Source organism: Larimichthys crocea, chromosome XV (assembly GCF_000972845.2).
Source record: "Larimichthys crocea isolate SSNF chromosome XV, L_crocea_2.0, whole genome shotgun sequence".
Lineage (NCBI taxonomy): Eukaryota > Metazoa > Chordata > Actinopteri > Sciaenidae > Larimichthys > Larimichthys crocea.
Window position 1 is genome coordinate 19323284 of NC_040025.1, and position 27931 is coordinate 19351214.

The window sequence follows — 27931 nt, forward strand, 5'->3', positions numbered from 1 at the left end:
CATGACATCTCTGAGGGGTGGGAGTGGAGATGATTGCATATACTCTACAACATCTGACCATAACTGTTAACACTTTCTGACCTTCTGTCTATTTGCTGGTTTGAAGTTCGTCCTCAGTGCAGGTCAACCGGTGAGCTTCTGACTGTTATTATTTATGTATATTTATTATATTATGATTATATATGTGATTATTATGGTGATGATGATGGTGATGATATTATTTTATTGTTTGTTTATTGTTGTTATTAGTATTAAATGATTATTAATTAATTTTTGTTGTTGTGGTGGTGATAAGTGATGGTGATAATTCAATCATGAATATTCTTATTAGCATTGTTATTGTCATATATATTTCTATATAATACTATTTATTATTATTATTATTTCTTGTTGCTATTACATCAATTGTTTATATGTATTATATTATTGATATTTATTTAAACTAATGTGCCTAGTATGTTGACTGCATGAATATTGAATCTGAATATTTATTTTTGGACACGCATTTAGGAATACTAAATGATTTTTGTTGACAGTTCATGAACTGAAACATGACATACTGTATGGATACTACAAAGATAGCTAACTAATGCATAAGTGGCATTTTTTTCTTTTTCTCTTTTTTCTTTTTTTTGCATGTGTTAAATAGTGTAATGTATTCTATAACAACAAAAAAGATAAAGTATATTTTTTTGACCTACTTGTGGTGTTTAAAAGACCCTGACAGGATGACGTAAAGATAATATTTCACCACAAAAGAAAGCCACAGATTCCAAGAACTGCCTTATCTGCTGACCGCAGAAGATTGTGGGGGAAATAATACAGCTGGCCTGAGTCTGTTAATTAAACTTCACATTGAGGCTGTCATCAGTTATTAAAATCTGGATCAAATATTGTTATTATTGTTTTGTCTTAATTTGGTGGATTATTAATGGGCAGACTATAATTTTCTATCCAACATCCATTTTACCCTATGAATCTGAGAAACTTTAAACAGCAGGGAAATAACATATATATATATATTTTAAAACGTTGCACTCCTGCTGTGTTTAATAGAGGACTAATTGATAGGTACTGCAGTAATCAGCTGATGATGTCTTTTAGGGCAGAACTTGAGCGCCTGCAGGACGAAGATAAGCAGCAGCAACCTGCCGCACCCTGAAGGAGGCACCGTCTGCTCTCTGTAGTTAAACTGAATCAACAAATGCATTTCGAGTCCTTTTGAGCGTGTTTAACTTTTTAAACTATAATATGATTTTAGCTTTATGAAACTCAGTGACAAGTTCAGTCACCTGACTATACTGTAGAAGTGATGGGATGTTTCTTTTACAACACTCTTTACGGATGTATTTCATATGATGAGTCAGCCTTGGGTGTTTAATAAAGCAAAATTAATCCTCTATCCTTCTCTCAGACTAAAAGCAGCTGCAGTACAATGGCTGCCTTTCTTCATCACTGCCCCTTTCTGAAGTCTGCCCCTAAGCCGGCTCTGAGGAGAACAGGGGCCACCTTAATGTCTCTGGCCGATCGATGCCCCATCATCGCTCGCCAGGTCAGTGTGAGCAGCCCAGCCTCTCTGGAGGACAAGCTGAGCATCTCACCCACAAAGCCAAAAACTCCCAGAGTTTCTGCAGTGGACCAAAAGAGGCTGTTTGCTCAAACAGCTACTCATGTGGCTGTGACTGTATCAAAAGACTGCCCCTTTGTTACCTCTCAGTTCGGGGTGGTCCGAGCCAGACCAGAAGTACAGGAGGATGTCAAAGAAGGTAAGGGGAATGAATCAGCTGTGGTGACCTCAGAGTAACTTTTACATTTCTTAAATATCAAAGTGAAGAGGGCAAGCAATTAGAAACATCTCACACTGATAGACCTGCAATCTGTTACATTTTACAGATAAAATGATTTCACTGCTGAAGAGTTTTAAGGATTTAAGGATGCTCCCAACATCAGATCAAAACAACACAGTCACCCACCTCCTCAAGGACAGCATGAGTATGTTTTACAGTTAAAATGAGCTGAAAGACATTAATATTACCTATTCAATATGCAGTCTAGTAATACATGTTTCATATCTGTATATTGAGTACTGTAAGTGAAGTCAGTCTAAACTTTCACTCCTGCAGTGGGCCCCAGCTACGACTATGACCGCTTCTTCATTGAGAAGATTGCTGAGAAAAAGAAGGACCACACTTACAGAGTCTTCAAGACTGTAAATAGGAGCGCTGAGATCTTCCCTTTTGCTGAGGATTACTCCATCAATGGGCGGGAGGCCTCCCAGGTGTCGGTCTGGTGCAGCAACGACTATCTGGGGATGAGTCGGCACCCACGAGTCCTCAGTGCAATCAGGTATAATCTCAAGTCAGTTGAAATCAGTCAAGTTCTTGTCAAAGAGTGAGGTATTAGGTTCAAAGACCTGCCTGTCAGTGTCTGATCATAGCATATCAAATCAAGTCAAGGAGGCAATGTCATGTTCTCTGAGTCTTTGCATTGCATTGCACCATTTGTGTTTCGATGGTAGATGTACACATGGAGGTCAGATAGTTCTTTCTGAATATAAGACACAGATTTATTGATCAGTGAAAATGATGGGACATCTTTTGGCATGGCATGTGATACTGATCATTTTTTCCTGGATGATCCCAGAGATGCCCTGGAGAGACACGGTGCAGGAGCAGGTGGAACCAGGAACATCTCAGGCACCAGTAACTATCATGTGTCTCTGGAGAAGGAGCTGGCTCATTTACACCAGAAAGATGCAGCTCTGGTCTTCTCTTCCTGCTTTGTGGCAAATGACTCCACCCTCTTCACTTTGGCAAGGATGCTTCCAGGTAAATACTGCTATTCATAGATTGAAGTGGTTAGTGTGTTGGGGTTGTTATTGTTTAGAGGGTTTCATGGTGTGTTCAATGTCGCTTACAGGATGCGAGATCTACTCTGATGCAGGGAACCACGCATCAATGATTCAGGGCATCAGGAACAGCAGAGCCAAACGCTTCATCTTCCGCCACAATGACAGCCGTCACCTTGAGGAATTGCTGAAAAAGTCTGACCCCAAGACACCCAAAATAGTGGCGTTTGAGACGGTGCATTCAATGGACGGTGAGTAGTGTGAAATGTTATTTGTAGTGATAGAGGAGATCATTTAGATTTTCCACTTTTTTTGATTATTCAATTTTTTGTTTGTTTATTTAGATACATGTTGGAGAGTAAATCTACTTAACCCAAACCTTTAGATGAAGAGTTTAGACATAAATTAGTTACATTAAAAGTCAAGATACTGATCTGACAAATGTGATGTATAGTTTTAAAATTGAAAAATATATTTTTATGGCATTATCTTTTACTGTTGTTTACTGTGCAGTGGTGATACAGTTCTGATAAAGCAAGAAAAACTCTGCAAGTGCCATTAATGAGAAGAAATGTCACTTTGCTAATTCTATATGTATATTATAGTCCACCAGTCATTATGAGCAAAGTTCATAATTGTTAGGCAATAAAAAAAAAGCCAAGTCTGGGGTGCTTATATTTCTAAAATATATAATTATTCAGTCTGTCATTCATCACTGTCTACTAAGGGAGGAAATAGTTTCCACCTCAACTCTATTTCTCTGTGTGATATTACACCACTGACAGCTCCATAAAGCACAAGCTGAGGTAGACTGAATGGATGACTGTGAACATATCGAGGAGGATTTTTTAACACAAAAAGGTTGTTTGATAGAAATGTCTTATTATTTCTATACGTAGGAGTGATGAGTGTATGATATAAGTGTGTAGTACATATTTTTATCTTTCACAGTGATGACATTTGAAGCATGGATTTCCTGTTGTTCACCTATATTGCACAGTGCTAATTATAACACCTTATTCTCTGGGGCTTTCAGGTGCCATATGTCCTCTGGAAGAGCTGTGCGATGTAGCTCATCGTTATGGAGCTCTGACGTTTGTTGATGAGGTTCACGCTGTGGGTCTGTACGGAGCCCATGGAGCCGGAGTGGGAGAGAGGGACAATGTTATGCACAAGATTGACATTGTTTCTGGGACTTTAGGTGAGTATATTTAGAATAAATCAGCTTCATGTCATTATAATATTGTCATGAAAGATGACACTAAAAGGGCAAAGCAAATGGCTTGAAACAGTCATAGATTAATTGCCGCACTTTTTGGCCAAACTCCAGTTTACAGCCACTTGCACTAACCGACACTGTCGTATTGCCAACGTGGCACCAATAACACTCAACAAGGGTGACACTGTTCCAATGTTGGTTAAATGAGGACAAGAAAGGAGTGAGCTCTCATCAAAAAAAGCAGAGGTTTTATCAGCTGGATGCTGGCTCTACACCCTCTCTGGTGGCACTGATAAAACGTCAGCAGAGAGTCTGTGCTGTGGGCAACTTTATGATAAGCGTAGGGTCTTAGGTTGAAATCCCTGTCAAGAACACATCAAGTGTAAACTAATCCTGGATTACAACATTTAACTTCACTGTTCACTCTGCATTTAATAAGCTTAAACTGAAATAAATGGATAGTGACATATGAACACACAGTTTAACTTGAACATTTTATAAAATATATTAAAGTGTGTGGGACTTCAAAATAGAACAGTGAGCGTTATCAACAGCTTAAGTGAAATAAAATGTATATAAATTCATATATTCATTTAAATATTGCAACAGAAGTTGGTCTCTGCAGAGCTACCTTAACAACCACTGCACCACCCACACTCCAGTCACGGTGTCAGAGCCTTGTATTATTACTGTTACATACAGGGCACCCTTTAAAAAAAGTTTAAATCCTAATTTCACTAAGTTTTCAGACACTAAAATTTCAGAATATATAGCCATTTTTGTTGTTGGTGGAGAAAATATCCATCAGATTCTTGATTTTAGTAAAAGTAGCAATATTTTATTGTAGAAATACATAATCATTATCAATTCGCTGAATATTTTATTGTAGAAATACATAATCATTATCAATTCGCTGTGGTTTTTGAACTGTTATGCTATATCTATCTATCTATCTATACCTATATCTATATCTATACTTCCCAACACTGATTATTTCCTCACCTCACATAGCCTCTGTCATCTGTTGTTCCAGGCAAAGCCTTTGGCTGTGTTGGAGGCTATATCGCCAGCAGCGCCGCCCTGGTGGACACTGTGCGCTCCTACGCAGCTGGCTTCATCTTCACCACTGCCCTGCCCCCGATGGTCCTGTCTGGAGCCCTGGAGTCCGTCCGAGTCCTGAAGAGCCCTGAGGGACAGAAGCTCCGCAGAGACCACCAGAGGAACGTCAAACACATGAGGCAGCTGCTCATGGACAAGGGCCTGCCTGTGGTCAACTGTCCCAGTCACATCATCCCCATACATGTACGAAGAATTAGCCTTGGACTCGAAACATAGAGTCCGTAGTGTTTAATTTAATTAATAAAAATATAAAATAAACAGAAATATTCAATAATAATATTACCAGCAGCCTTTATCACACATAAAGTATAACCATAGTGGATTGTGTTGAATAGAAGCATTATATCTGTTGTGGAGAAATTGCTGAAGTCAAAGGTCAATGGTGAGGTCAGGAAGAAAGAAAGGAGCCTCTGATGTCTTATGCTGTATTATTTATTGACACTTGGCCAAGAAGAATTAGAGACACACTCAAAGTATATCAGAAGTGCCTGAGTCGGTCTCACGTTCTGACAAACTCATCTTGGTGGATAGACTTTAAGCCCAAAGATCACACCCCAAATAGTACACGCCCAGAATTCATGGAGGTGTTATTGTCAGCATATTCTAGTCTGGAGACACAGATGTCTGTTTACGCAGATTGTAACGTCAACAACAAGCTATCTGTTATGTCTAAGAAAGCAGCAATAGGTCTCTTCGACCCCGGCCACCACAGTGTTGAGATATGGTGGCACCTAGTCAAAGACAAACAATTAATACTGCTAAAGACCTCAGGGCCCACATGTGACCATGTGTAGCCTAAGGGTAGAAAATTCAAAAATTCCAAAACAATATCACTTCCATTTTCTAGGTGGGCAACGCTGAACTGAACACCAAGATGTGTGACACCCTGCTGGAGAGACATAACATCTATGTCCAGGCCATCAACTACCCCACAGTGCCTCGTGGCGAGGAGCTGCTGCGCCTGGCTCCATCTCCTCATCACAAACCCCCAATGATGGAGTACTTTGTGGGTGAGTGTTGGGATGCTTACTGAAATTAGGTCAGAGTTAAGTGGGGACAATGGCTGGTACAAGTGATTTATGTCTGTCTGTAGTGAGCTCTGTCTTCTTGGCATCCACCTGTCATCACATACTGCAGTGCAGTCAAAATGACAATACTCTGTAGACATCTTTAAATCGTTGTCCTTTAGCAGCAAAACTACACCATAACTTTAGTGTGTGCTCGCTGAAATAACCAGACATGACATTTTAAGACAGTTAAATAGAAATAAATATTGGCATTTAATCCTCATTAATGTCTGTTTCATTGACAGATAAACTGGTGGAGGTGTGGAAGGAAGCAGGACTCCCCCTCAACAACTCGGCCTCGGCTTCTTGCACCTTCTGTGACCGTCCGCTACACCTTGACCTTATGAGCGAGTGGGAGAAATCCTGCTTCGGCAACATGGAACCACAATATATTACTGTGTATGCATAATACCAAAGTGCATGTAGTTACTCATACAGTATATGTATACATTTAATGATAGGTATATTCAACATCCTTTTAATTTGTGAAGTCCAGATGCTCTGAGACGTGTACTGAGGTACTGATTTGTAGCACATTTGGCCAAATTGCAGTTTATTTATTTCTGTTTTCCTGCATTTATGCTCACTAAATTGTGTTTGCTGTCATGGACATGATTAAATAAAGTTGTGCATCCTCCATTTATTTATTTTTTAAGCATAAAACCTGCACACTGGGCACTTTCTTTAAATTATTTATCTAGGTGTGATGGTTTGAATTAAACTATGCTATTTTATTTCATGTTGCGTGATTTCCTTAACACCATTTAATCATCATGCTTTGCGTCCATTTCCACAATAACTCAATAGCTGAAGTTTCAGTCATAAAATGTATGAACTATAATCAAAGCCTCAAAACATTCAATAAATTTATGGTGTTGAGAATCTCTACCATTCACATACCCTTCTCTTATTCAATATATTGCGTTTGTGTCATTATAAAGATATTAAATGTTTTAACAAATACTGCTGTCAATCCTACAAACCTATGTAGAAACTGGAAGACATAATATGAACTGAAGCACTGTGTCCTCAAAGAACCTTTAAAAGATATCTCATCAGTTGGATTGAACCTCCATAATACGACATCTTTAGGTATAGGCACTGACACTGCTGGAGCTCCTGCTCCCTGTGCGATTCTAGTTGACATTGCAGGGGCTGGCCACTTCTCGTTTGACCCTTGCCCTCAATCTACGAAGCTCTGTGTTCTCACTGTCCACAACAAGGCCACATTCAATCAATGTCCAGGCTTTATCGAGCTGCTGCTCTCCATAGTGCTGCAACGCCCCCCGCAGGAAGCACTCAGCCACACGTAGCCTCCCCAGACCAGCCTCCACACACTGAATGGCCCGGTTCTTGTGGAGCTCCAAGGCCTGAGTGAAGTCCTCCAGAGCTGCTCCTTCTCTGGAACAGAGCACCAGGCTTCGGCCTCGCCGACACAAGTCCTCCACCCATATTTGGGGGTCGTCTGAGCAGCTGGAGTCACTGTGTCTCTGGATAACTTTGTCCAGGTCAGCTATGGCTCGCTCGTGTAAGCCCAGCTGAGCGAGGCAGGCAGCCCGCTGGCGAAGATACTGGAGTCTGTGATTGCCAACTGCTTGTACAGCCACAGTCAGGAGTGTGACTGCCTGATCCCACTGGCCAACAGATGCCACACTGCCGGCCTCCTGTGCTGCTGCCTGTTACAATACAGAGCAATTCATCTGCAATTTATAAATGCATACTCTTTATTTCTAATACTTTAGCTTGGTGAACAAAATATGCTGCTGTAAGTATTGTAAAATTGTTCAATGATGTTCATCATCATTCGTTATGGATACTGCATTTTTTCTGACCCTACTGTCCATTTCAAGGAGAGATCCTGATCTGAAACTCCTACCTCTCTTGTGTGCTTGCATATACTTCAAAGATTATACAGTATATGTCTATTTATATCTATTTTTTAATGTATTTCAGCTTCTTAGTATATTAACATTTTAGCATTTTAGTATTTAGATGTAAACAGTGAAGTAAATAAGAATGGTACCATGTAAAAACATCAGACAGCACAAACTTTGTGAAAGTAACATTAAATTGTTTTCAGAAAAGATAACAGGGCCATCATGAAATCACAGAGGAGATCAGTTCTGACAGTGTGACAGCAATGATTCAGTTTTATAATCCATTTAGTGAGTGAGTTTATTCTAAAATCCAATAACTACATAATATGCCTTAACAGTTGTTTAATCTTATATGTTGGTTTTATTTATTTGCAACACCTGTCTATATGTCTTCTATCTAAACAGGCAGAGATGTAAGCACATTTTTTAGTCCTGTTATGAAAATGTATGCAATAAATGATGAGAGACTAATTTGCTGATAATGGTATAATAAGAAATGCAGCAACAGCTTGAACAAAGTTGCTCATTCTGTACTGAGTCTAGGATTTCTGTGAGTAGGCCTACCTGTGCCATGTGTTTTCGCTGATTGAATGGGATCAGAGCCAGCAGGAAGTCTAGACTGGATGAGTCTTTCTCAGTCAGTTTGCTGAGCCTGCGTGCCGCGCTGCGGTAGTTCTGCTGCCAGGCCTCTACCACCCCCACCCTGGCCTGGGCCACTGCATCTCTTGGCTCCTGGCCAAACACCTGACACAGATGAGCACCTGCTGCCTTAACTTCACCTGGAGCAGATGGACCATAACAGCAGGAGTAAGGATTACTGTAAAGAAGGAGCACAGTTAAATGGTTCTTTTATCAAACCAACAACTTCTGGCAGCAATGTTTGGCCAAGTTCCCATCTCACCTTTGGCTAACAGTATGTCCACATAGAGGAGATGCCATCTTGGGTCTCTGCAGTCTGTCCTCATCAGAGCTCCACCGATTATAAAAGCCTCTCTGAGGTGCTCTTCGTGGCAGGGGACAGCATTAACGATCAGGATGTCTGACAGATTGGCACGACAGAACTGATGCAGCCAATCACAGACCAGCTTCCGTGCTTTGTCCTTGAGTGAAAGGATGTCTTTGATGACTATGTCAGTACTTATCTGAAGTGCTGCCAGGATATCTTGAGTGCACTCCTAAGGGGAAAAGTCAATTTGAATGTTATATATTGAAATTGAACATAAACCATATTGCCTGCAGCTGTACCGTGTAAAAACATATCTGTCTTATGAGCCAAAATGTAAATATATTTATGAAAGAAAAGCATGAGATCCTATAGATTTGATTTGCCCAAATGATTCCTTGTGTTTGGTGTGCTGGCTTATCTGCCAACACAAAATGAGACATCTGGATACTGGTGCTTTACAGATGTCACTATATGTTATGTGAAATATATATGAAATTAAAAAGTAAAATTACCTTTCACTGCGAGTTTCAGCAGCTAATGTGTAAAGCTGTCTAGTGTAGCTTGAAGTTGAGAGAAAAAGAATTCACTTTATAAATTATAACCTTTTGTTGGTTCAGCACGAGATAGGTGAAGCCTCGTCCACAGAGTGCCTGAACATGTTTTGGGTGCTCCTTCAGGATGGCACTGAAATCAAAGATGGCTGTCTTTCGTTGGCCCAGCAGGACATAACACCTCCCTCTCTCCAGCAAAGAGTCTGCTGCCTCACCACCTTGGAAAAATATGTAATTGGTTTTGCAATATTGACAGCATTATTGTTTTCCATTGCATTTGCTACTCCTTTACACAGACATAAACAAGCACTGATTCAAACACAGTTTAATAGCACATATTGAAATGGCTTCACGTTTCTTCTCAGGTTGGCTGCCCTCTATAATGTGTTCACTTTATTGAATGATGTACCTCTGCTGGACTGAAGCCAAACACACAAAAACAAAGCTCCTGGTTTGTGCCCTTTATCTCTGCAGTTGTTCCCCCTATCTAGGTTAAAGTATTACCCACTATTAATTAAGTCAACAATCAGAATCTGACCAACAACAACCATCAATATCTCATCAATTTGACTCTAATCACCAGAGGCCATGATAGCGATGGAGAGATATGCCACAGCCTCCCTGACAGCTCTTTCCTCTCGTGTGGCCTCCAGGATGCGTTTCGCAGCAGAGTGACAGTGTGCCTGCAGCAGTCCCCGATCCTTTGGTCGTGCCACCGCCAACAGGGGGCGCAAGCAGCTTGTATCACCGCACTGAATGAGTTTTTTCAGCAGCTGCAGGGAAAACAGACAGAGCATCTTTAGCTCTTTCACTGAAGGCTACCTGACTTGATACAACCTTGTGCTTGTGGTGCATCGCTTCAGAATAATGTTTACTACAAATGTTATTCAGTTCAGTCCAGTTAATCATTTGAGATCGGCTGAGACTACACTTGTTGACTACTAATGTATAACAATCAATAAAAAGTGTTTTTTTTATTATGTGGTTATGTGTTGCAGCATTTCAGCATTTCTAAAATCTAAAAAATGGTTTGTCACTCAGTGACATACTGTATGTAAACCAGGCCCATCTAATTTGCCTTGAAACCCAATAACTGAATGTCATTTGAATCTTAGAGGGATGTTTGTGATATTTAAATAAAAGGAAAGTCACAGCAAAAGCTCTGCTGCATATCTGTGACTAACAAAAACGACATAAAAACAATTCAGACTCAATCATTCAGTGAATTAGAGAAAAACAATCTGATTGGTCGGTCTAAAACATCATTGGTGATTAGACTGTTTTAAATGTTTCTCTTTTTTGTTTATTTATATGCATGTGTGGGACTGTGCTTGGTGAAAAAGGCAAAAATATCTCATATACAAATTTTAAAATCTAATTAGCGAGGGTAAATAATAATAATTAATCCTTGTGGTTCCTTATTTATTAAATGTAGACACATTGAAGCTGTGTCCAGAGAGCAATGTGGATGAATGAGAATAACACAGGCCTTTCTTGCAATAACACTATTGTGAATTTTATTTTATTTTATTCTAATCAACAGCAGGACAATTCAGCTCAAGCCACTTAAAGAGGATACACTGCAACTTGTTGCAAACTCAAAACCTTAGTGACAGGTGTTCCCAAACAAACCAAATCATGCAAATGTGACCTTGTGTAACACATATACACCAGGAAAGGAACAAAAATGTCAATTTCATGTATGGTATATGTGCAGAAATTACAATTAGGATTGTAAAATCACTGATTGAAACTGGGTCTGAGTTGTGAAAACATTGCTGCCATCACTGCCCCAAAACATACATACCTGATTGGTGTCATAAAGAAAGCCTCTGTGCAGCTGCAGCAGGGCGAGGCGAGCCAGTATGGGTGCCCGAGGACTGATGGGGCCAACAGAAAGTAGTAACCTGTAAGCCTCCTCCACTCGGCCAAGCTGGTACAAAGCATCTGCTGCCAGGATTTGAGACCCATCAGCACTGGGCTGGAGCTCCATCAACAGCACAGCCAGGGACTGGACACCAGCAGGAGTCCTAATGTAAAGAGTGTATTGAGCTGAACTTTATTAAAGAATAAGTAAACTAAAAATTGCTAGACATTTTGATCATAGGAATAGCACAGATGTTTCTAATGACTCAGTTTTATCATTAATTTTATTACTCATTGCTTTTCATACTGTGATATGTCATAATCTCTTCCGAAGGCCTATTGAGTAGGCTGTCTGTGATTTAAATATCATACCCTGATCTGTGGTTTTCTCTTTTTGTTGGTGCATGAAGCTGATTCTCTTGCTGGGAGTCTCCACTGGTACTAGACCTGGATTCGTGCTCTCCAGTCCCCTCCAGCATGACTCGTCCCTGCTCAAGTAAAACAGTAAACAGCAGCCCCCGGTAGTTCCATGGCACTAAGCAGCGAACAGTCAGTGCTGTTTCCTGAGGATGCAGTCTGCTTGCTGTCACATAGTCTAGAGCTGTGAGGTAGTTTAAGCTGCCCATCATGCGGAGGAGGCCCCTGCCACACAGCGCCCGCACACAGCTGGACGGATGGGGGGCATTGTGTTCAATCACAGCCTGGAAGTCTTCCAACGCCCCCTTATGGTCATCAGAGAGAAGTCGCGCATATCCACGAAGAACCTGCACTGTGTTTTGATAGCTCTGGTGGCCTTGGGCAGCAGCTAGCTGGCTACAGATTGAGAGGGCCTCTTTGTGTTCTCCTCTGAGGAGAAGACAGTCAGCCAGTCGTACCCGCAGCTCTCTGCCTCCCCCGTCAGGCTCTAAATGGCACAGAGTCCGTAACTGGGTGATCACAGGGTCCAGCAGCTCAACTCCATCAGTGGACCGCAGGTCTGGGCGGATGAGAACCCTTTCTCTGTAAGCAGACAGGCCCCTTTCTGCCTGCTGACGGAGATGCTTGCGAGCAGCCACCCCTGTGCCATGATCTGTGAATAGCTTTTGGAAATAAATTCGAGCAGTGGCCGGGTGGATCTCAAATGCCTCCCCTAGATCTCTGCACGCTTCTGCAGCACGCCCACCTGCTGACAAGCAGGCAGCTGCACGACCGGTTAGGAATCCAGCCCTCTTCTCAGAAGTGTCTTGGAGTGACTTGTGTGTACTACTGTCGGATGTTTTCTGACCATGATGCAAGAGAGCAGAGTACACCTCTGCACTGTCCCCAAACCTGCCTGCCAAAAACAAATATGCTGCTTGAAGTTCCTGAACTTCTCTATCAGCAGGTGAGATAGCCAACAAAAACTCAATAAGTATAGAAGAGGCCTCTCCATCTATCTTTTCATCCTCCTTTGTTGTAACTAGATACTCGCTCTCAAACATCAGAGAAGGATGTATGTGCAGTACCTGGTCTGTAAAAGCCCTCACTATTTTGGGCAAGTGCTGAGCTTGTCTGTTCTTAATCAATGTGACGGTGTCCAATTTGTTATTCTGATAAGCTTTGAGGTAAAGCTTCAGCCCCTTGATGCTGTGAGGCTCTGACAACAAGCAGGCCAGGGCACGAGTTATCTCTAACACCATACTGGTCGCACCCTGTAGATGAGAGTTTCGCTTCCCATCAAGCAGAGCAGTGCAGCGAGCAAAAATCTCCTCGCAGCCATGCCCGCCACTCTGAAGGAGAGACTCCATTTTGAAAATGGTGGCTGACAGATTGTTGGGGCAGAGTGTGGATAGAAACACAGCTGCGAGACCTTTGTTAAGACCCTCAGCAGGCTGGTTCTCCTCGTTACCGTCAAGCCAACCTTCAAGGGTAGAGATCACCGCACCCAGGCTGGATTTCATTTTGCGCATGTGAGACACGGTGGAGGCGGCGTGAGTCCTGAAGGCAGACATGTAGAGAGAGGTGGCCCTACCGAGCTCTCCAGCCTCGAGGAACTTGTCTGCTTCCTCACATAGCTCAGAAACAGTGTCTCCAGGTCGAACCACAGCAGTCATGATCAGTGCAGCGGGACCCCCTTTATCTGTTTGCCTCACTTCACCTCTTCACAGCGATGTCACCTGATGATTAAAAACAGGAAATAACTTTCAAATCATTGGGTTAAATAGCATGTACGACAAACATTTTGACTATACCATTCATTGGGTTAAATAGCATGTACGACAAACATTTTGACTATACCATAGCTGGAAAGACACACGTGTTTGTAATGACATTAACAGTGACACAAGAGCCCTGAAACCAAAGCATCCATATGATTAAGTTTATTATTATCGGCTTGAATTTCACTGATGAGATATATATATAATATATATATATATATAATATATATATTATATATATATATATACACACACACACATAATATAATATATATATATAATTATATTTATATATTATAGATATATATATAAAATAAATAAAATAAAAAAAATAATATATATACATATATATATATATACACACACACACATATATATATTATATATATATATATATATATATATATATATATATATATATAATATTATATAATAATATATATTTTTTTTTTTTTTTTTTTTTTTTTTTTTTTTTTACTAGTATGATACTGATGCAAGTCCCTGTTTTAGCAGCAGTATTTGTGTTTTATTAAAAAGAATAAATTATTTTATCTTCAGCCAAACATGTTTGAAAATCATAACCTGCTTTGCATCAGTATTGCAAAACAAGAGACACACATTGGTAAACAGAGGAACTGCTGATACTACTTTTATTGACAGGCAATGCAAGTCGTTTTGCAAACTTTAAATTTTGTCAGCCCTCTGTGTAATTACAGAAGACGTCCTGCTTCCTGTGGACATGGCTCACCTACCTGCTCCTTTGAATTTTGCTGAAAAAAAAAAAAAAAAGCGTCTGAACTTGAACAAAACCCTGACTTTTTTTAAAGTTAGGAAACAACTCACCGATACGGTCGGTGTCAGTTCTCTTCCATGGAGAACAGAAAACCTCGGAGCCATTTTTTGTAATTCAATAGGCTCAGTTGCCTTGGCAACACGGTGTGTCCCGTCACACAACAAAAAGCTAAGTTTTTTTTTTTTCTAAGTCTCTATCAAGGGGAAAGACACACAGCAACAAGATAAAAAAGAAAAGAAAAATACAAACCAACCACAACTATCTCCACATCACGATGACCTCCTCCTGGCTCTGTGTGTAGTCTGTCTGGGACACTCCGGCTGCGCGAGCTGTTGTTCTTTCTGAGCACGGGTCCGGTTGCTAATGGAAACCACTAACGCTCGTGCTCATAGGAAGACCACAACAAAGCAGAGCAGGGCACAGAGGTGGTGTTTTGTACTCACTAAGAGCAGATGACACCAAATGTGCGATCAAAATCACTCGAAACTACTGCACGAGGAAAAAGTTGTGAAATTTAGAACAACCTCCAGGAATGCCTTCATTACTTTTCCCCTACAAAGATGGTAACTAAAAATGGACCATATTCATAGATTAGTTTGTATGTCTTATCAAACGTCAGCACTGACATTTTCTACTAAAATATTGCATTCAAGAAGAAGAGTTGTAAAAATGACACAGCTGTGCAAAAAACAGGTGAATGTGTGTATAAACATATTGTGAATATGATAAATGTCTCTCTGTATGGGATCTATGAGTTTTCTATTCAGGGGATGTGGACAATGTAGGACAGCTGTTCTTTGTGCTGAAGCAAAAAAAAATTTGCAATTCATGAGACTGCTCTAATCCACCTCAAGAATAAAAGCTCCTCAAGCACCCCTACATTTTCTTTGTATGGAGTCCTTTGCTTAAAACTGCACACAATCACCACCAGCAGCTGCTGCTGCTGCTGTTCAAACACTCAGCCAATACTCCCACCTTGTGGCCAAGAAGTTTATTTATGACATATTGTATGATGACAAAGACTATGGCATTTCACAGTACCACGTTGCTTCACATATGTACCAAAATTGAGATCAGTGACAGTACCACGTTGCTTCACATATGTACCAAAATTGAGATCAGTGAGAATAAACTTCCTAACCCTGATATATAACAATCTACTGAAGGTCTACTAAAGGTTTCAGAGAATAAAATAAAATAATAATTATAAATTATATACACACATGTCTCAAGGCCCATTTACACAAAACCACAGATCTAGATACATAATCAAACATTCATTAATAAACTCCATTTACTGGAAAACCCAACTGCTTTACGGTCAGTAACAAAAATTACATTAAAACTCTCAAAGTGAGATACCGCAACCTCAAAACAGGAAACCTTCACTTTGAATGGAATATGTGTGGTGAGGAAAAACCCAGCCCACTGCACTGCACCCTGAGACTATTTATTTGCAGGAAACTGAATATCTGACATCCTGTGGGTATTTCAGTTTTATTTATTTTTTTGTTGTTGTTTTTTTTCTTCTGCAGGGGTGCACAACCTAAAACCAGTGGCTGGTGTCAAACCAGATGAAGGAGATTGTCATATGTGGTGAAAACATCATAGATGTACACTAAAAAGTTCACACAGTTTATATACTCAAACTGAAGAATTGAGGAAAAAGAAAAATCTAAGCACCGAGTTCTTTAGAAATCAAACAAGTTTTTTTTTTCTTTTTCCTGTTAACCATTTCCTGGTTTACCACATACACACTCATTTACATTTCAGCACTGTGCTGTAAAACCACAACCCTCCACTGTTGGCCTTTAAGACTACATACAAGAAACTGTGGTGTTTTCACAGTATAGCAAACTAATATGGGGGTTTTACCGTAATACTTATTTAAATATAATTCCTCTCTACCTAGATTACTAGATAGTAGTGTCCTTCTGCATTTGAAGAAACCAACTAATAACCTAAGCACCAGTTCTGCAACTGACTCTGTACTGCAAATAATACATTATTTTCTGCATTTAAAGAGTCAATTTGGAGTTAACATAAAGCTCAACAATTGAGATTTGCGAAAGGAACAATTATACATCCGTCTTGAATGTATTTCATTAGTAGCAGGAATACTCCAATTTTAGTTGGGCCTATCGGGATCTCCATAGTTCCCCATTATGGTCATTTGTGACATTATTGCAGCCTGTGGTCACACCACGCAGTTGCTACAATTAATAACATCCTTTCTGGGAATTTCAAGTTTAGTCTTTAGTCAAGTCTTATGTGCTGATGTCTCTCATTGTATGATAGTGTGGTACTGTGTGTCCCCAGGTGAAGCCTCAGCTGTCCTGCTTTGCCCCATTGTCTGTGCAACCTTGCTTCAGCTCAGGCTTCCATGGCAGCTTCTCCAGGCTTTCCTGCAGCAGCTGAGCACAGCCAGATAAATCCATGTAGTGCAAGGCAGAGAAGACATCGTTCATGCTCGAAGAGGCACGTTGGCTCCACAGTCTCAGCATCTGGTACTGCCTTTCCATGGAGCCCAGACCCAAACCAGCCTCCAGCTCCACCCGCTCCAGCTGCTGATCATCCACTGAGAGCAGACGCAAGAATTCTTTCCACCTACGCAAGGGCACCTCCTTGATAACTGCGTACAGGACGATGGCCGGCCAGTGACCCGATTGCGCTTCTTGTCTGGCAGCTGCAAGTAGAGTATTACAAACAATCAGTGTGTTGTCCTTTGTGTTGACCTATGTGCTACTGCTTAACCACATTTAGCTTTTTGTGCTTTCAAATCTCTTAGGTTTTCCGTTTATGATTCAATGTACAGCGCCGTCCTGCTAAATGTTATGTTCTTTCGCCAAAATTCAACCTAAAGGTCATCAAGATACAGAAGGTGTGCAGAGGCATTTGAGCAAACCATGTGCAAAGATCAGCCCTGAACCTTTTCAGAATGAATGTCACTACGTAAAAGGTTCAGATGCTCTTAACGGATATGTTTGGTGACATTCTCTAGACTTCTTACTTTCAACAAACCCCATATACCCTATAGCATATTCCTCTGTTCCATAGAGCTCACTGGGTTCATCATTTACCATTATTCACTTACTCATAATATCTACATCCTCCTTTTAAGTAATAGTTCCTGAAAATTTCAGTGCCCAGCTGTGTTAGAGTGTGACATTTTGTTTAACAACGAAACTCCGAATGTGAATTCCTTGTGAAACCCATGTGAATCAAGAGGGCGAATGATAAACAGCTGCTATAGTGCAACCTGTTGAAAGCTTTAAAATGAAAGCAACATTATGCAGAAATTTGGATTTTTTTGTGCTTCAGCGCTCTCAGTTTCAGTGTATATCACTGTCATTAAAATATGGACAGTACACATGTATTTGTTATGATAACTTATGATCAAAAACTAGTCGCCAGCTAATATTACTTATTAGTCCAACAACAAGAAGTTCAGCTCAGCATCTGTCTTTCACCCTTTTGTTTCACAAAGCTCTCACCAACAACTAAAAGTCAGCCCCAGATCTAGTCTTGTCAAGCAGCTTCTTGCTCTGTCACTCTCTCCTTCCTCTGTCAATGTCCCCTTTGGTCTTTTTGCCTCTATCATTATGTCCATAGAGGCTGCTGAGTCCAGTTTCAGTGCCCACATGCCCAGCTCCGGTTCTGGCACACCGGCTCCACAACTCATCAGCATCCCACCCCCCATGGTGGTCTGAGCTCACAGACTCACAGACTGTGCTACTATAAACTGACAGCAGCTATGGTTCACAGCAGTTTACTTTATACTGTTCATCACACTGATGCAGAGCAGCTGGACGACTTTAGTGGGAAAGCAGAAAACATTTTCTCTATAAAAATTGATCCAGTTTCACCAAAATCAGTCAAATAGTTTGTGATGTGCAACTTAGTGCAGTAAAACATACTTTTCACGGGTGATCGTACCCGGAACACAAAGTTACATAGTGCAGAAACACATGTACAGGGTGCAGAGTAGGAATGAAAGAGACCCAATTCATCTCAATATTTACACTGTTTATATCTTTTCGCCGTAGTTTTTTTAATATCTCTTTATATCACTTGTATATATTTAATATTTCATGTTCATTGCTTGTTTTGCACTGGGGATGTGATGGAAATGAAATTTCTTTATGACCTGTACATATAGCAGTGTTACAATAAAACTGACTTGAATTGATTTCAGTGTAAAGAGAAAGTAAAAAAGTTATTTAATAGCAGAAAAGTTACACAACGTTGCTTCAAATGTCATCTGTAGATCTGTACATCTCACTCTGCATAAAAATTGCCTCCTCCATAAACATCTAGCAGCCGTACTGTCACTCAACATAATGCTACAGAACACAGGGCACGGGGCAGTCACCAACAGGAGGCTTTGATGCGGGTTCGTTATGATGTGTTCACCTAATAAAATTCCCCAACATACAATGAACAGTAAAGCAAAGCTACAGTTACTATCCTTTACATTATGGACAGAAATAGATAACCACGATGTAGACAGCACGACAAACCACAAGGGGTTTTTTAGCTCAGCCACAAATGCCAAGAAACAACAACGTGACTTTACTAATGATAGGAAATGCATGTTGTATTTAAGCTCTATAAGGCGAAAAGGCTTTCAGGAGTTGACCTGGTGACAAAGGTAATTCATTTTAAATATATATAGGAACCTAATCAAGTTTTATGGATGCTTAGAATGAGCAAACAAAGAAAAGAAAAAGCAGTGGAAATATCTATCTGGCTTCATTAACCTTTTATTCTCCACATTCTATAAAAAAAAAATCTTACCATTTGATAAAACACGGTGTACAGGGATGCAAATTTCATGTAAGTCTCGTGTACTCACTATCTGATTTGCCATTTCCCCTACTGTTTTGCTGTAGGGGAATTGCTGACTGAAAAAGTGAGGGCGTCCTGTTTCCCAGTTTCCACCTCCACACTGCGGGCCACTTAGTCGATCAATGATAAATAGTGTGCTGAACAAGCAGAGATGAAAAGGCTGTTGCTCTGAGCATGAACACAGTGCAGCTGAAGTTTGTACACCACAACAGTAATCAGATGAAGGAAAGCGTCACTGTTTTTTTTTCTCCACGAGACATTTGGCATGATGACCAGAATAACACAAGTTCAAGTCTTTGCATGCAAGCATCGTCTCTGCCTTTGTGCAAAAGACTAAATCTTTTACATGTGATAGTTGGAGAGTACTTTTAAATACAAAAAGTGCTGCTGTAATGTTGACACTGGGATTTGTAGTTTCATCTGTATCATTTAAGGTTCTGAGTTGAGGTTAAGTTCTAGTTTTATGTAATCTGATTTATCAAATCAGCCCCTACATTTCTCCTGGTTCTATCAAAGATATGTCATGTTGTTCATGTTGTTGTGCTGATTGGTCAAAGATATGTCATGTTGTTCATGTTGTTGTGCTGATTGGACTAAATCAACTTTTCATTAATTAATTATTAAAAATCTAAACTGTCAACATATAATAGCTTAACAATGGGTTCTACAAATCATTATTGAGAATAATTGCATAGTACGTCATACATGCTTATCTATCCATCCATTTTCTGTGATTGCTTATCCTCATGAGGATCATAGGGGAGCTGCAGCCAATTCCAACTGACTTAGTGAAAGGCGGGGTACACCCTAGACAGGCCGCCAGCTCATCGCAGGGTACATAGAGATAAACAACAATTAACACTCACATTAACACCTATGGGCAATTTAGAGTCACCAATTAACCTAGTGCAAGTGCATGTCTTTGGACTGTTGGAGGAAGCTGGAGAACCCAGGCGGACACAGGAAGAACAGGCAAACTCCACACAGAAAGGCCAGCCAAGGTTTGAACCAGGAACCTTCTTGCTGTGAGGCAACAGAGCTATCATAAGTGCATATTTACTGTGTAGACAGCTTTATTAAGTATTGAAAAAATGTAATCCACTGCTCCATAAAACACCTCCATTTCATGTCTAAGTAGCAGTGACTGAGGTTTTTTCTTTTATTCTTAAGTGACAAAAGGTAGGCAGATATTTTTAAATGTATCATCTTTTAAACAAATGTATCTGAACTTCTTCTTTTATTTTCAGCTCCGCCCTAATCTGGTAATGACAAATCTTTGTGCTACTTCCCCTCTGGTAATGACAAGCCTTTGTGTCACCCCCCGCCCCCCTCCGCCCCCATGAGTGACATGATGACCTGAGCCTTTGTACATGGGGCGGATGCTCTACCAAATGAGCTAAACAACACTCATACACTCCTTTCTTGAAATTAGCTAGTTATTGACCAATTTCACAAAAGTCACTTTTTCATATGTTGCAGAGAAAGTAATTTTTTACTTTAATGAGGAAAAACATGTCTTTGATATATGTATCTGGCGTCACATCTCACCACAATATCAAAAGTGCTTTGAGGGTGATGACCTCAATACAGCTTAATTTAGAATAGATCATAACACTGACAAGCTGCCTTTGAGACACGCTGACTATATTAACCTTGTTGTTAGGAGTAGGTGTGGTAACTGTTGTGGCAACAATAATACAAATAATATGCGTCATCATGGAATGACCTGTGATATTCAGTTATTATTATTACAATTATTATTTAATTTAAGAAATAAATTGTGCAGATAAATGCATTGTCACATTGTTACATTGTAAGTTATCAGTATTGATAATAATTAGATAGCTGCAATGATTAGGCCTTAAAGACTATTTTAACATGTCATATCTCACTTAATTTAGGTTTGTTTTATGCTACGATGTAATGCAAGTTTCTTTTGCAGGAATCTATAAGTTAAATATTGATCTAACATATTTTACATAGACATATTTCTGATGCTTACACAACCACTTGTTCAAACTATATTCCACTGATACGTTTCCCATATATGAGTTATGCACCTCCTGCACCAGGTTTAGAGAGGAACAATGATGTCAAACATTTTGTCATATAAATACAGTATATTATGTCATATAAGGAACAAAGACTTTGTATTGTAGCTGGGAATCTCTTACCTTTGTGTTCGGCATCTGGTAGTACAGGACCGACGCAGGCTGGATCAGGGGTGGCTGGACTCTGATTGAGAGCCATCATGGGGGTTTCCTCTGATATGTTTAATGTCTTAACAAACAAGAAAGAAGAGGTAAAAATCATTGTTGAAGTAACTCTGTTAAACAGAGTGATGAATGAAATTCTTCAGTTTGTCTAATTTACATCAACTTCATAATTTATTACAGCTTTAGTACAAATTGTAATTATTTTTGTTGTAATTGACCTTTACTTGTTTGGGTTTTTCTTAAATAAGTGTGTCTGACTATCAACCTACAATAGAGCTTCAGTCAAGATCTATATCTCAACAGAAGACAAAATGTATGAAACTGAGCACAAACCAGCGTGGTGGGACAGCTGCTTTGATGAATGTCTTGTTCTGTTAGGAGGAAAGCAGATATTATCAGTTAGCTTCCTGCTTGAACGTGTTCAGCTGGTTTTTTTTAGATTATTACAAGAAAAATATTTTGTGGCAATAAATGTCTCTTTAACTTGTGTTTTCCTCTTTATGTTGCGCTTACGGTTGCTGCAGTACACTGGTATTGACCACAAAGGTGACATATTAAATATGAAATACTGATCTCATTTTAGTAATACATACATTGCGTACATATTCAATCATTTTCATTTCTCACATTCTCACGTGTTTTCCCACTGTGTAATTTCTCTTTTTGTACACTTTTGTACAGTTATGGTTAGATACTCTCTCCACATCCATACACACATATTTTGAAATTGGAAATCTGATGTGGTGACATCGCCTGTTAGCTATCTACAAAAAAAGCTACAGGAATTTTTTATTCTTCATTTAATTTTAAACAGCCTGTACTTTGTATAGTTAAATGCTGAAGCTTTGATAAATTAAGCACCAGTATGGCCACCGGCTGTGGTGTCTTATCATATGTCAGATGCATTCATGTGTAAGCACTTACATGTTAATGTTGTATTTTACATAGTATTTAGGGTAGTTTCATCTATAACACTGTCATATTTATAAGTTGAACATATGTTTTGTATGTAAACTGCCAAACTCTAAAATAACTTTAAACTGTAAAAACAACAACAAAAAAAAAAAAAAGTGGAGTACACTATGTGCTGAAATATAGTGAAGTAGAGGTTGTATATATAACAGGTTGTATAAAATTTAAATACCTGTGAATGTACCCAAAAACTATATTTGAAAACAATACTTCCACCACTGGTTACCGTTTAATTTGGGCTCCTCAAGAGGCACCTCCTGAGCTTTGTTCAAATGCCAGCAGAGACACCTGTCTGGGAATCTGAGTGGGTTCCTGGTGAAGAACAGCAGGAGCCAAAAGAGCACCAGAAATGTCACCATAACCCCCACGAGAAACAGCCAGGGTATTTGGTTAACTGTTGTGGACATGAAGAAACACTGACATCATTCCGCCAATCATCAGATCAAACAAACTGAAAATGACGATGGAAACATGAAGGATCCTCCAGATCATTTAGATTATTCAAAGTAGACCACACATGGCGTAGCAAAAGGGAAAACAATCAGGCTACATTATAAGCTAATGTAAGTGTAAAGGGCATATGAGTCATAAAACCAGCCCAGTGAGCTAATCTGACATTTTGAGTACATAATTATGGAACATGTTAACTAACAGATATGTGGATTAACAATAGAACCTGATGTGCTGTTTGAAGATGTGGCTCTTTTAGCTGTGGCCTTTGTAGTCATAAATATAATATAATAAAATAGATAAAATAGTGTTGTACCTTTAGGTGGAGATGGGGTTGTAGAAGGAGTTGTAGATGGAGTTGTAGAAGGAGTCGCAGATGGAGTTGTAGAAGGAGTTGTAGGTAGAGTTGTAGAAGGAGTTGTAGGTAGAGTTGTAGAAGGAGTTGTAGGTGGACCTGTTGGCATACATTTCTTCTTGCATCTTGGATTATTCAAACAACTGAAAAAAATGAGAGTTTCATATAGACAACAGTGGGCTCGGACAACACATTTATACATAGATTAGAGGGCATGTTCACAAGTGCGCATATGAACATTTGAAAATTGCTGTAATCATTCCTCTTGTTCATACCGGCTTGAATGACCTCTTCCTAATGCGATTTCAGTGTAAGACCACAATTAGTCAAATCAAGCAGATAGCTTTAATATTTGTTGTTTTTAGTTCGATTCCCTCTTTGTGTTTGGCTTGGCAGTGTGGAGGGGTCGTATAGTAACTACAAATCCTGTAACGTATAATTAATTTGCTTAACTGTGACAAATTAGCGAAGCAAATGGCTTCGATGCTAATCTGCACCTGATCAGCAGTCCTTAATATGTGTTTTTTTAAAAAGCAAACCAGCGTTCTCGTACGCACATAGCAACCCTTTATCAGTAAGGCTAACTGTCTCGACAACACCTGATTTATGTTGCGACTTTAAACATCTGCAGTCACTCTGTTCAGCACAGCAAGCAGAGCGTCAGTGAAACCACAGGAAGTGACAGATACATAAAAAAGGAAATATGTTACTTTTCAACAGAACTGTTGAAGTTTCCTTCAATGTAGCAAAAAGACACCATGACCACTGATTTGACCACAAAGACTTAAAGCCAGTCAAAAGATCAAAAGATCTTATTGTTTGTGAAAATGTCTTCCCCAAGTCAAAAACTAACTAATCCAAACTAATTAAACCAATTAAACTAATTAAACTACTGAAACAATCAATTGTCAGAACTATCGCAGGTTCATTTTCTGACGACCGACTAATAGATCAGCTTTGGTTTCAACCCCAGGTTTTTGTCGGACTCTCAAACATCACAGAGAGGGGGCGATAACACAGTATAATACTCTGTTTGCAATCTGCATAATTAAAAATCAATCTGCTCCAACACTAAGCCAATGAGGCAACAGAACAGCCTCATCAGGAAATGTACATAGAATACAGATAATTATCCAAAAGGGAAGCAATTTAGGCAGAAAGAGGGTAAATATAACTACTAAGATAGAAAAATGATGTCAAAATCATACTGTAATTGTAAGTGTCAAAATTAATACTTTCCTGAGCTCCCAAGATTCATTGCAGTGCTGTGTACACTCTCACAAAAACTACAAATATAAGCTTCTCTGGGTTTTCGTATATGATATTGTAAGATCTCATACCCTGTGCAGTAGTCCATGCACATCCTTTGGGATTCAGTTTTAATGGTCCCTGAAACAAAATATAAGGATGATTGTGAGAACTAAAAAAAAATCTTCTTTTCTTTTAAGAGTGTTTATAATATTTTAAATAAAACAAGGAATTAATCATATTAATATGTAAATACCAAACTGGACTTGAACTTCCTTTGACTTGACTTACCTTGACAATGATCACAGTGGCACTTCTTACAATCCCTCATATGGCTGCCAGGGCTTGCATTGTAATATCCCTTTTTACATCCACATACCACATTGCTGTTAAAGGAGCAAGGCCTAATTTCCCTCTCATAAACTGGGGGAATATCAAAACACAGTGTTTTTGTCTCACGCCACAGCAATAACTCATTGTTCAATAAAAATCTAACATTATATTACATTACCTAACTGTCTATACTTCATCAGAAAAAAAGAGAGGTGAATGTTAACTACAACAAATAGCATCATATTTCTTATTTAAATAACCAAAAAAGGTCTATCTGCTTTAATATAATTTCAAAACTTACAAAATATCCTATAAACTGACAGCATTCATTTCTATCAACCAACCAAATCAGCGGTATTTGAACAAGATACTTACAACCACACGGGACACACCTACGGCATTCTGTTAAAGAATTTTCTATTTCTGTGTATGTGCCATGACTGCACTTTTTGCATCTGTGTGGTGCGCTTGAGTCTTCACAGTTACCAATTTCATAATATCCTAAGAAACAGTGGAGAGAAGAGAAAGAGAGTGGGTTAAGACATGGATGTGGGAAGTCACACTACCACTGTACAGTACATATAGGGCGTTACTACAGGATGTGCAACTAGATTATGATCTAGTAACTAAAGCTGATGAGAGTGAGAGGGAGAGAGATAGCTCAGTACAAAGCCAACATATTTCCTTGTTATAATGTTATAACTCACCAGCTGGGCACTTTGTATAACATGAATTATTGGCCACCATGGTGTAACCAGTGGTAATCAGGGGAAGTATCAGTGGCACAACCTGAAACAAAAGACGAGGTTTGACTGTGTGGAGAGGAAGATGGTGATATATCAACTGGCCTGACATTTGAACACCACAGCTGCCATTTCAAGAGGACACCTGTAACATCATACCACACCCAAAAATCAAAACTTTCTGGCTGAGCTTTGAGTAGTATAGTACCATCCTTTAGCTGTTTGAGTTGTCATGTGGCATTACAGTCACCATCCAGCGCTTATGAGAGTTGATGGGATTCAGTTGAGTAAACAGAGTAGTGAAATCTTGCTGACCTTGGTAAGCGTTGATCTTTACGTCCTTGGGTACTACCCTGAATGTGGCTTTGGGTTGGAATTAATAACTGTGTCACAAATATTTGAAAGGGCATAAAAAAATTAAAAGAACAGTGCAAACATATAGCTAATGGTGTTTTATGTTCACATCTTGAACTTTTCCTCAAAAGAGTATTGCCAGTTTGCTGCTGATCAGATAGAGCCTGTGAAACTGTAATAGCACATCCCTGGTGTACTATGATAAGGAATGACTCAGACTAGTCACTAACTGTGATCTATAAGCCCAGCTCCTCTCCCCATTGAAGCCCAGCTACATGGATTATCTGTATAAAACAGACAATACATGCTTTTGAAATAACTACATTTTTAAACAGTCTTCTGTTGAAATGTTCTGTGAGGGCTCAAAAGTCAGAGAGAAATAAATATAGGTTACTGGAATCCAACTACACAAACACCTGTAACTACCAATAGGTGTAAAGAGGCCCTTTACACAGGTCACACCTTTTCTACCCTGCAGTTGGAAAGCCGGGTCAATGATGGAGGCAGGGAACAGAGAATTACTCAAAATGGGACCCTTAACAAAGAAGTATTTATAGATAAAATGAATCCTTAACTGACCCAAAATCTTAAAAGCTCCATAGACAACAGGTCTGTTTGTAAAAAGACACTTTCGAAATGGCAGCAGGGCACAGAGAGTTTAGTGTAACAAGGCAACAGGTTTAAGGGTTGAGACGACATAGGAGATTTCTTCATCCACCTCTGCCTAGACCAGTTCATGGATGTTAGCTGCCCAATAATAATACATTTAATTTGGCAGAGACAACCCTCTATTCTTTCTTCTGCCTTCACTCTTTGTTTGGACCGGATTTTAATACCAAATGTATTGAGATGTGTGTTTATTTTGAAAGATTACCTCTGTATAAGTAGCAGTATTGTTTAAAATACAAACATTAAGTGGTTTCAGTCTCTCAAAGGGGAATATTTTAGTTTTCTTAGTCTTTTATGAAAGAAAACTGAACACATTTAGGCGTTCTACTGGCCAAATGATTAATCAAGCGAATAGTTTGTAGTTTAACAATAACATAATTAATTGCTAGCATCAGAGCAATTGTTTTGAGAAGACAAGAAGCAACATGTTGAGTCTTAATGCCAACTCTTGAAACCACTGAAACCACTACAGTGTGAAGGTCTCTGTCACAGTTGTTTGCATATTACACTCCAGTGATGACAAATTCTTAAAAAGTGAACAACCAACCTTTGAACAACCTAGGCAGTCAGATATTGAGACTTACTGTAAGCCTTTTGGTAACAACAACACTGTGGCAACACTTCCTATCAGAATTAATCAGAATACAACAACCATGAAAACCCAAATTAAATATGATAAAAAGGTTACTTACCAAGACAAAGTCCATGTTGGAAGAGTTGAGTGTGATGAAGTTAAACAACCAACTTTAAATAAATAATCGTTTCAAGCACTGGATAAAGAAATTTCAGGGTATCACAACATATCACCAGGCGAGGACGCCTCTTAATTTACCAACAGGAAGAGACATTCTGGCTTTAAGCCATCTGTAGATTTCCTCTCAAGCTGAGTCAAATAAAGCGTTATTCTGTGTGGTGTGTTTGTCGGTCAGAGTTGTCAGTTCTTTGGAGTCTTCAGAGAAGTAATGACAGAAACAGGAAACAGTGAGATCACACACACACACACGTACACATGGTAACGTAACTGTTCATGACAACGTCAGCACATGAGTCCCTCTGTCTGATTTTTTCCTATAATTCCTTTTTGATAAAAATGTGGTTCAGACACAACTGACACCGACACAGACTGCTGACATACTCATGAGCCAGATATTAGTAAATGTCATGCTGGCAATACCAAATATCATGTCAGTTATTGTCAGTCTATTATTCATATTTAAACAAAAAAGAGAAGTGTGGTTAATATTTCCACCTGTTCCTCTTAGACTTAAGTCTTATTTTCT

At 39.4% G+C, this 27931-nt stretch overlaps 3 protein-coding genes across 11 annotated transcripts; 1 reads left to right on the forward strand and 2 right to left on the reverse strand.

The window, feature by feature from the left end:
* Window positions 1-7135, forward strand: LOC104920213 (aminolevulinate, delta-, synthase 2). Of its 2 annotated transcripts, XM_010732396.3 has the most exons (10): window positions 1-130; window positions 1415-1766; window positions 1894-1992; window positions 2124-2346; window positions 2644-2828; window positions 2920-3099; window positions 3885-4049; window positions 5101-5369; window positions 6034-6196; window positions 6499-7135. In XM_010732396.3, exons 2-10 carry the CDS (start codon window positions 1436-1438, stop codon window positions 6660-6662), a joined length of 1779 nt encoding a protein of 592 aa, XP_010730698.2. In that variant the 5' UTR covers window positions 1-130; window positions 1415-1435; the 3' UTR covers window positions 6663-7135. The 2 variants fall into 2 exon arrangements, with proteins under 2 accessions (XP_010730698.2, XP_010730699.2); XM_010732397.3 differs by lacking the exon at window positions 1894-1992.
* Window positions 7136-7277: 142 nt separating this feature from the next.
* Window positions 7278-15053, reverse strand: ttc34 (tetratricopeptide repeat domain 34). 7 transcript variants are annotated; one of them, XM_027288726.1, is made up of 8 exons: window positions 14713-15049; window positions 11866-13628; window positions 11435-11657; window positions 10208-10400; window positions 9679-9845; window positions 9032-9305; window positions 8695-8909; window positions 7278-7929 (listed from the first exon to the last, which is right to left on the reverse strand). In XM_027288726.1, the coding sequence occupies exons 2-8, from the start codon at window positions 13563-13565 to the stop codon at window positions 7390-7392; spliced, it is 3312 nt and encodes a 1103-aa protein (XP_027144527.1). In that variant the 5' UTR covers window positions 13566-13628; window positions 14713-15049; the 3' UTR covers window positions 7278-7389. The 7 variants fall into 7 exon arrangements, 6 of the variants coding, with proteins under 6 accessions (XP_027144527.1, XP_027144526.1, XP_027144529.1 ...); XM_027288725.1 differs by having other exon boundaries at window positions 14717-15048; XM_027288728.1 differs by lacking the exon at window positions 14713-15049 and adding an exon at window positions 14514-14674.
* Window positions 15054-15562: 509 nt separating this feature from the next.
* On the reverse strand, window positions 15563-27913 carry si:ch211-112c15.8 (tumor necrosis factor receptor superfamily member 1A). Of its 2 annotated transcripts, XM_019263930.2 has the most exons (10): window positions 27344-27913; window positions 25593-25674; window positions 25261-25386; window positions 24844-24975; window positions 24645-24693; window positions 23266-23447; window positions 22726-22893; window positions 21861-21898; window positions 21486-21591; window positions 15563-17149 (listed from the first exon to the last, which is right to left on the reverse strand). In XM_019263930.2, the coding sequence occupies exons 1-10, from the start codon at window positions 27356-27358 to the stop codon at window positions 16791-16793; spliced, it is 1257 nt and encodes a 418-aa protein (XP_019119475.2). In that variant the 5' UTR covers window positions 27359-27913; the 3' UTR covers window positions 15563-16790. The 2 variants fall into 2 exon arrangements, with proteins under 2 accessions (XP_019119475.2, XP_010730700.3); XM_010732398.3 differs by lacking the exon at window positions 27344-27913 and having other exon boundaries at window positions 25593-27310.
* Between the last annotated feature and the right edge of the window lie 18 nt (window positions 27914-27931).

Bases quoted from the DNA above. Each gene is read 5' to 3' on its own strand.
- si:ch211-112c15.8 (XM_010732398.3), bottom strand. From the start codon at position 25,740: ATGTCAGGCCAGTTGATATATCACCATCTTCCTCTCCACACAGTCAAA. The intron at 22,894-23,265 runs GTACAACACTAT...TGTCCACAACAG, and splicing joins AACCCCATCTCCACCTAAAG to TTAACCAAATACCCTGGCTG. The intron at 17,150-21,485 runs GTAAGAGATTCC...CTCTACTTGCAG, and splicing joins ACCAGATGCCGAACACAAAG to CTGCCAGACAAGAAGCGCAA.
- ttc34 (XM_027288726.1), bottom strand. From the start codon at position 13,565: ATGACTGCTGTGGTTCGACCTGGAGACACTGTTTCTGAGCTATGTGAG. The intron at 11,658-11,865 runs GTATGATATTTA...TCTTTACATTAG, and splicing joins AGAGAAAACCACAGATCAGG to GACTCCTGCTGGTGTCCAGT. The intron at 10,401-11,434 runs GTATGTATGTTT...TTTTCCCTGCAG, and splicing joins TTCTTTATGACACCAATCAG to CTGCTGAAAAAACTCATTCA.
- LOC104920213 (XM_010732396.3), top strand. From the start codon at position 1,436: ATGGCTGCCTTTCTTCATCACTGCCCCTTTCTGAAGTCTGCCCCTAAG. The intron at 1,767-1,893 runs GTAAGGGGAATG...TACATTTTACAG, and splicing joins ACAGGAGGATGTCAAAGAAG to ATAAAATGATTTCACTGCTG. The intron at 4,050-5,100 runs GTGAGTATATTT...CTGTTGTTCCAG, and splicing joins CATTGTTTCTGGGACTTTAG to GCAAAGCCTTTGGCTGTGTT.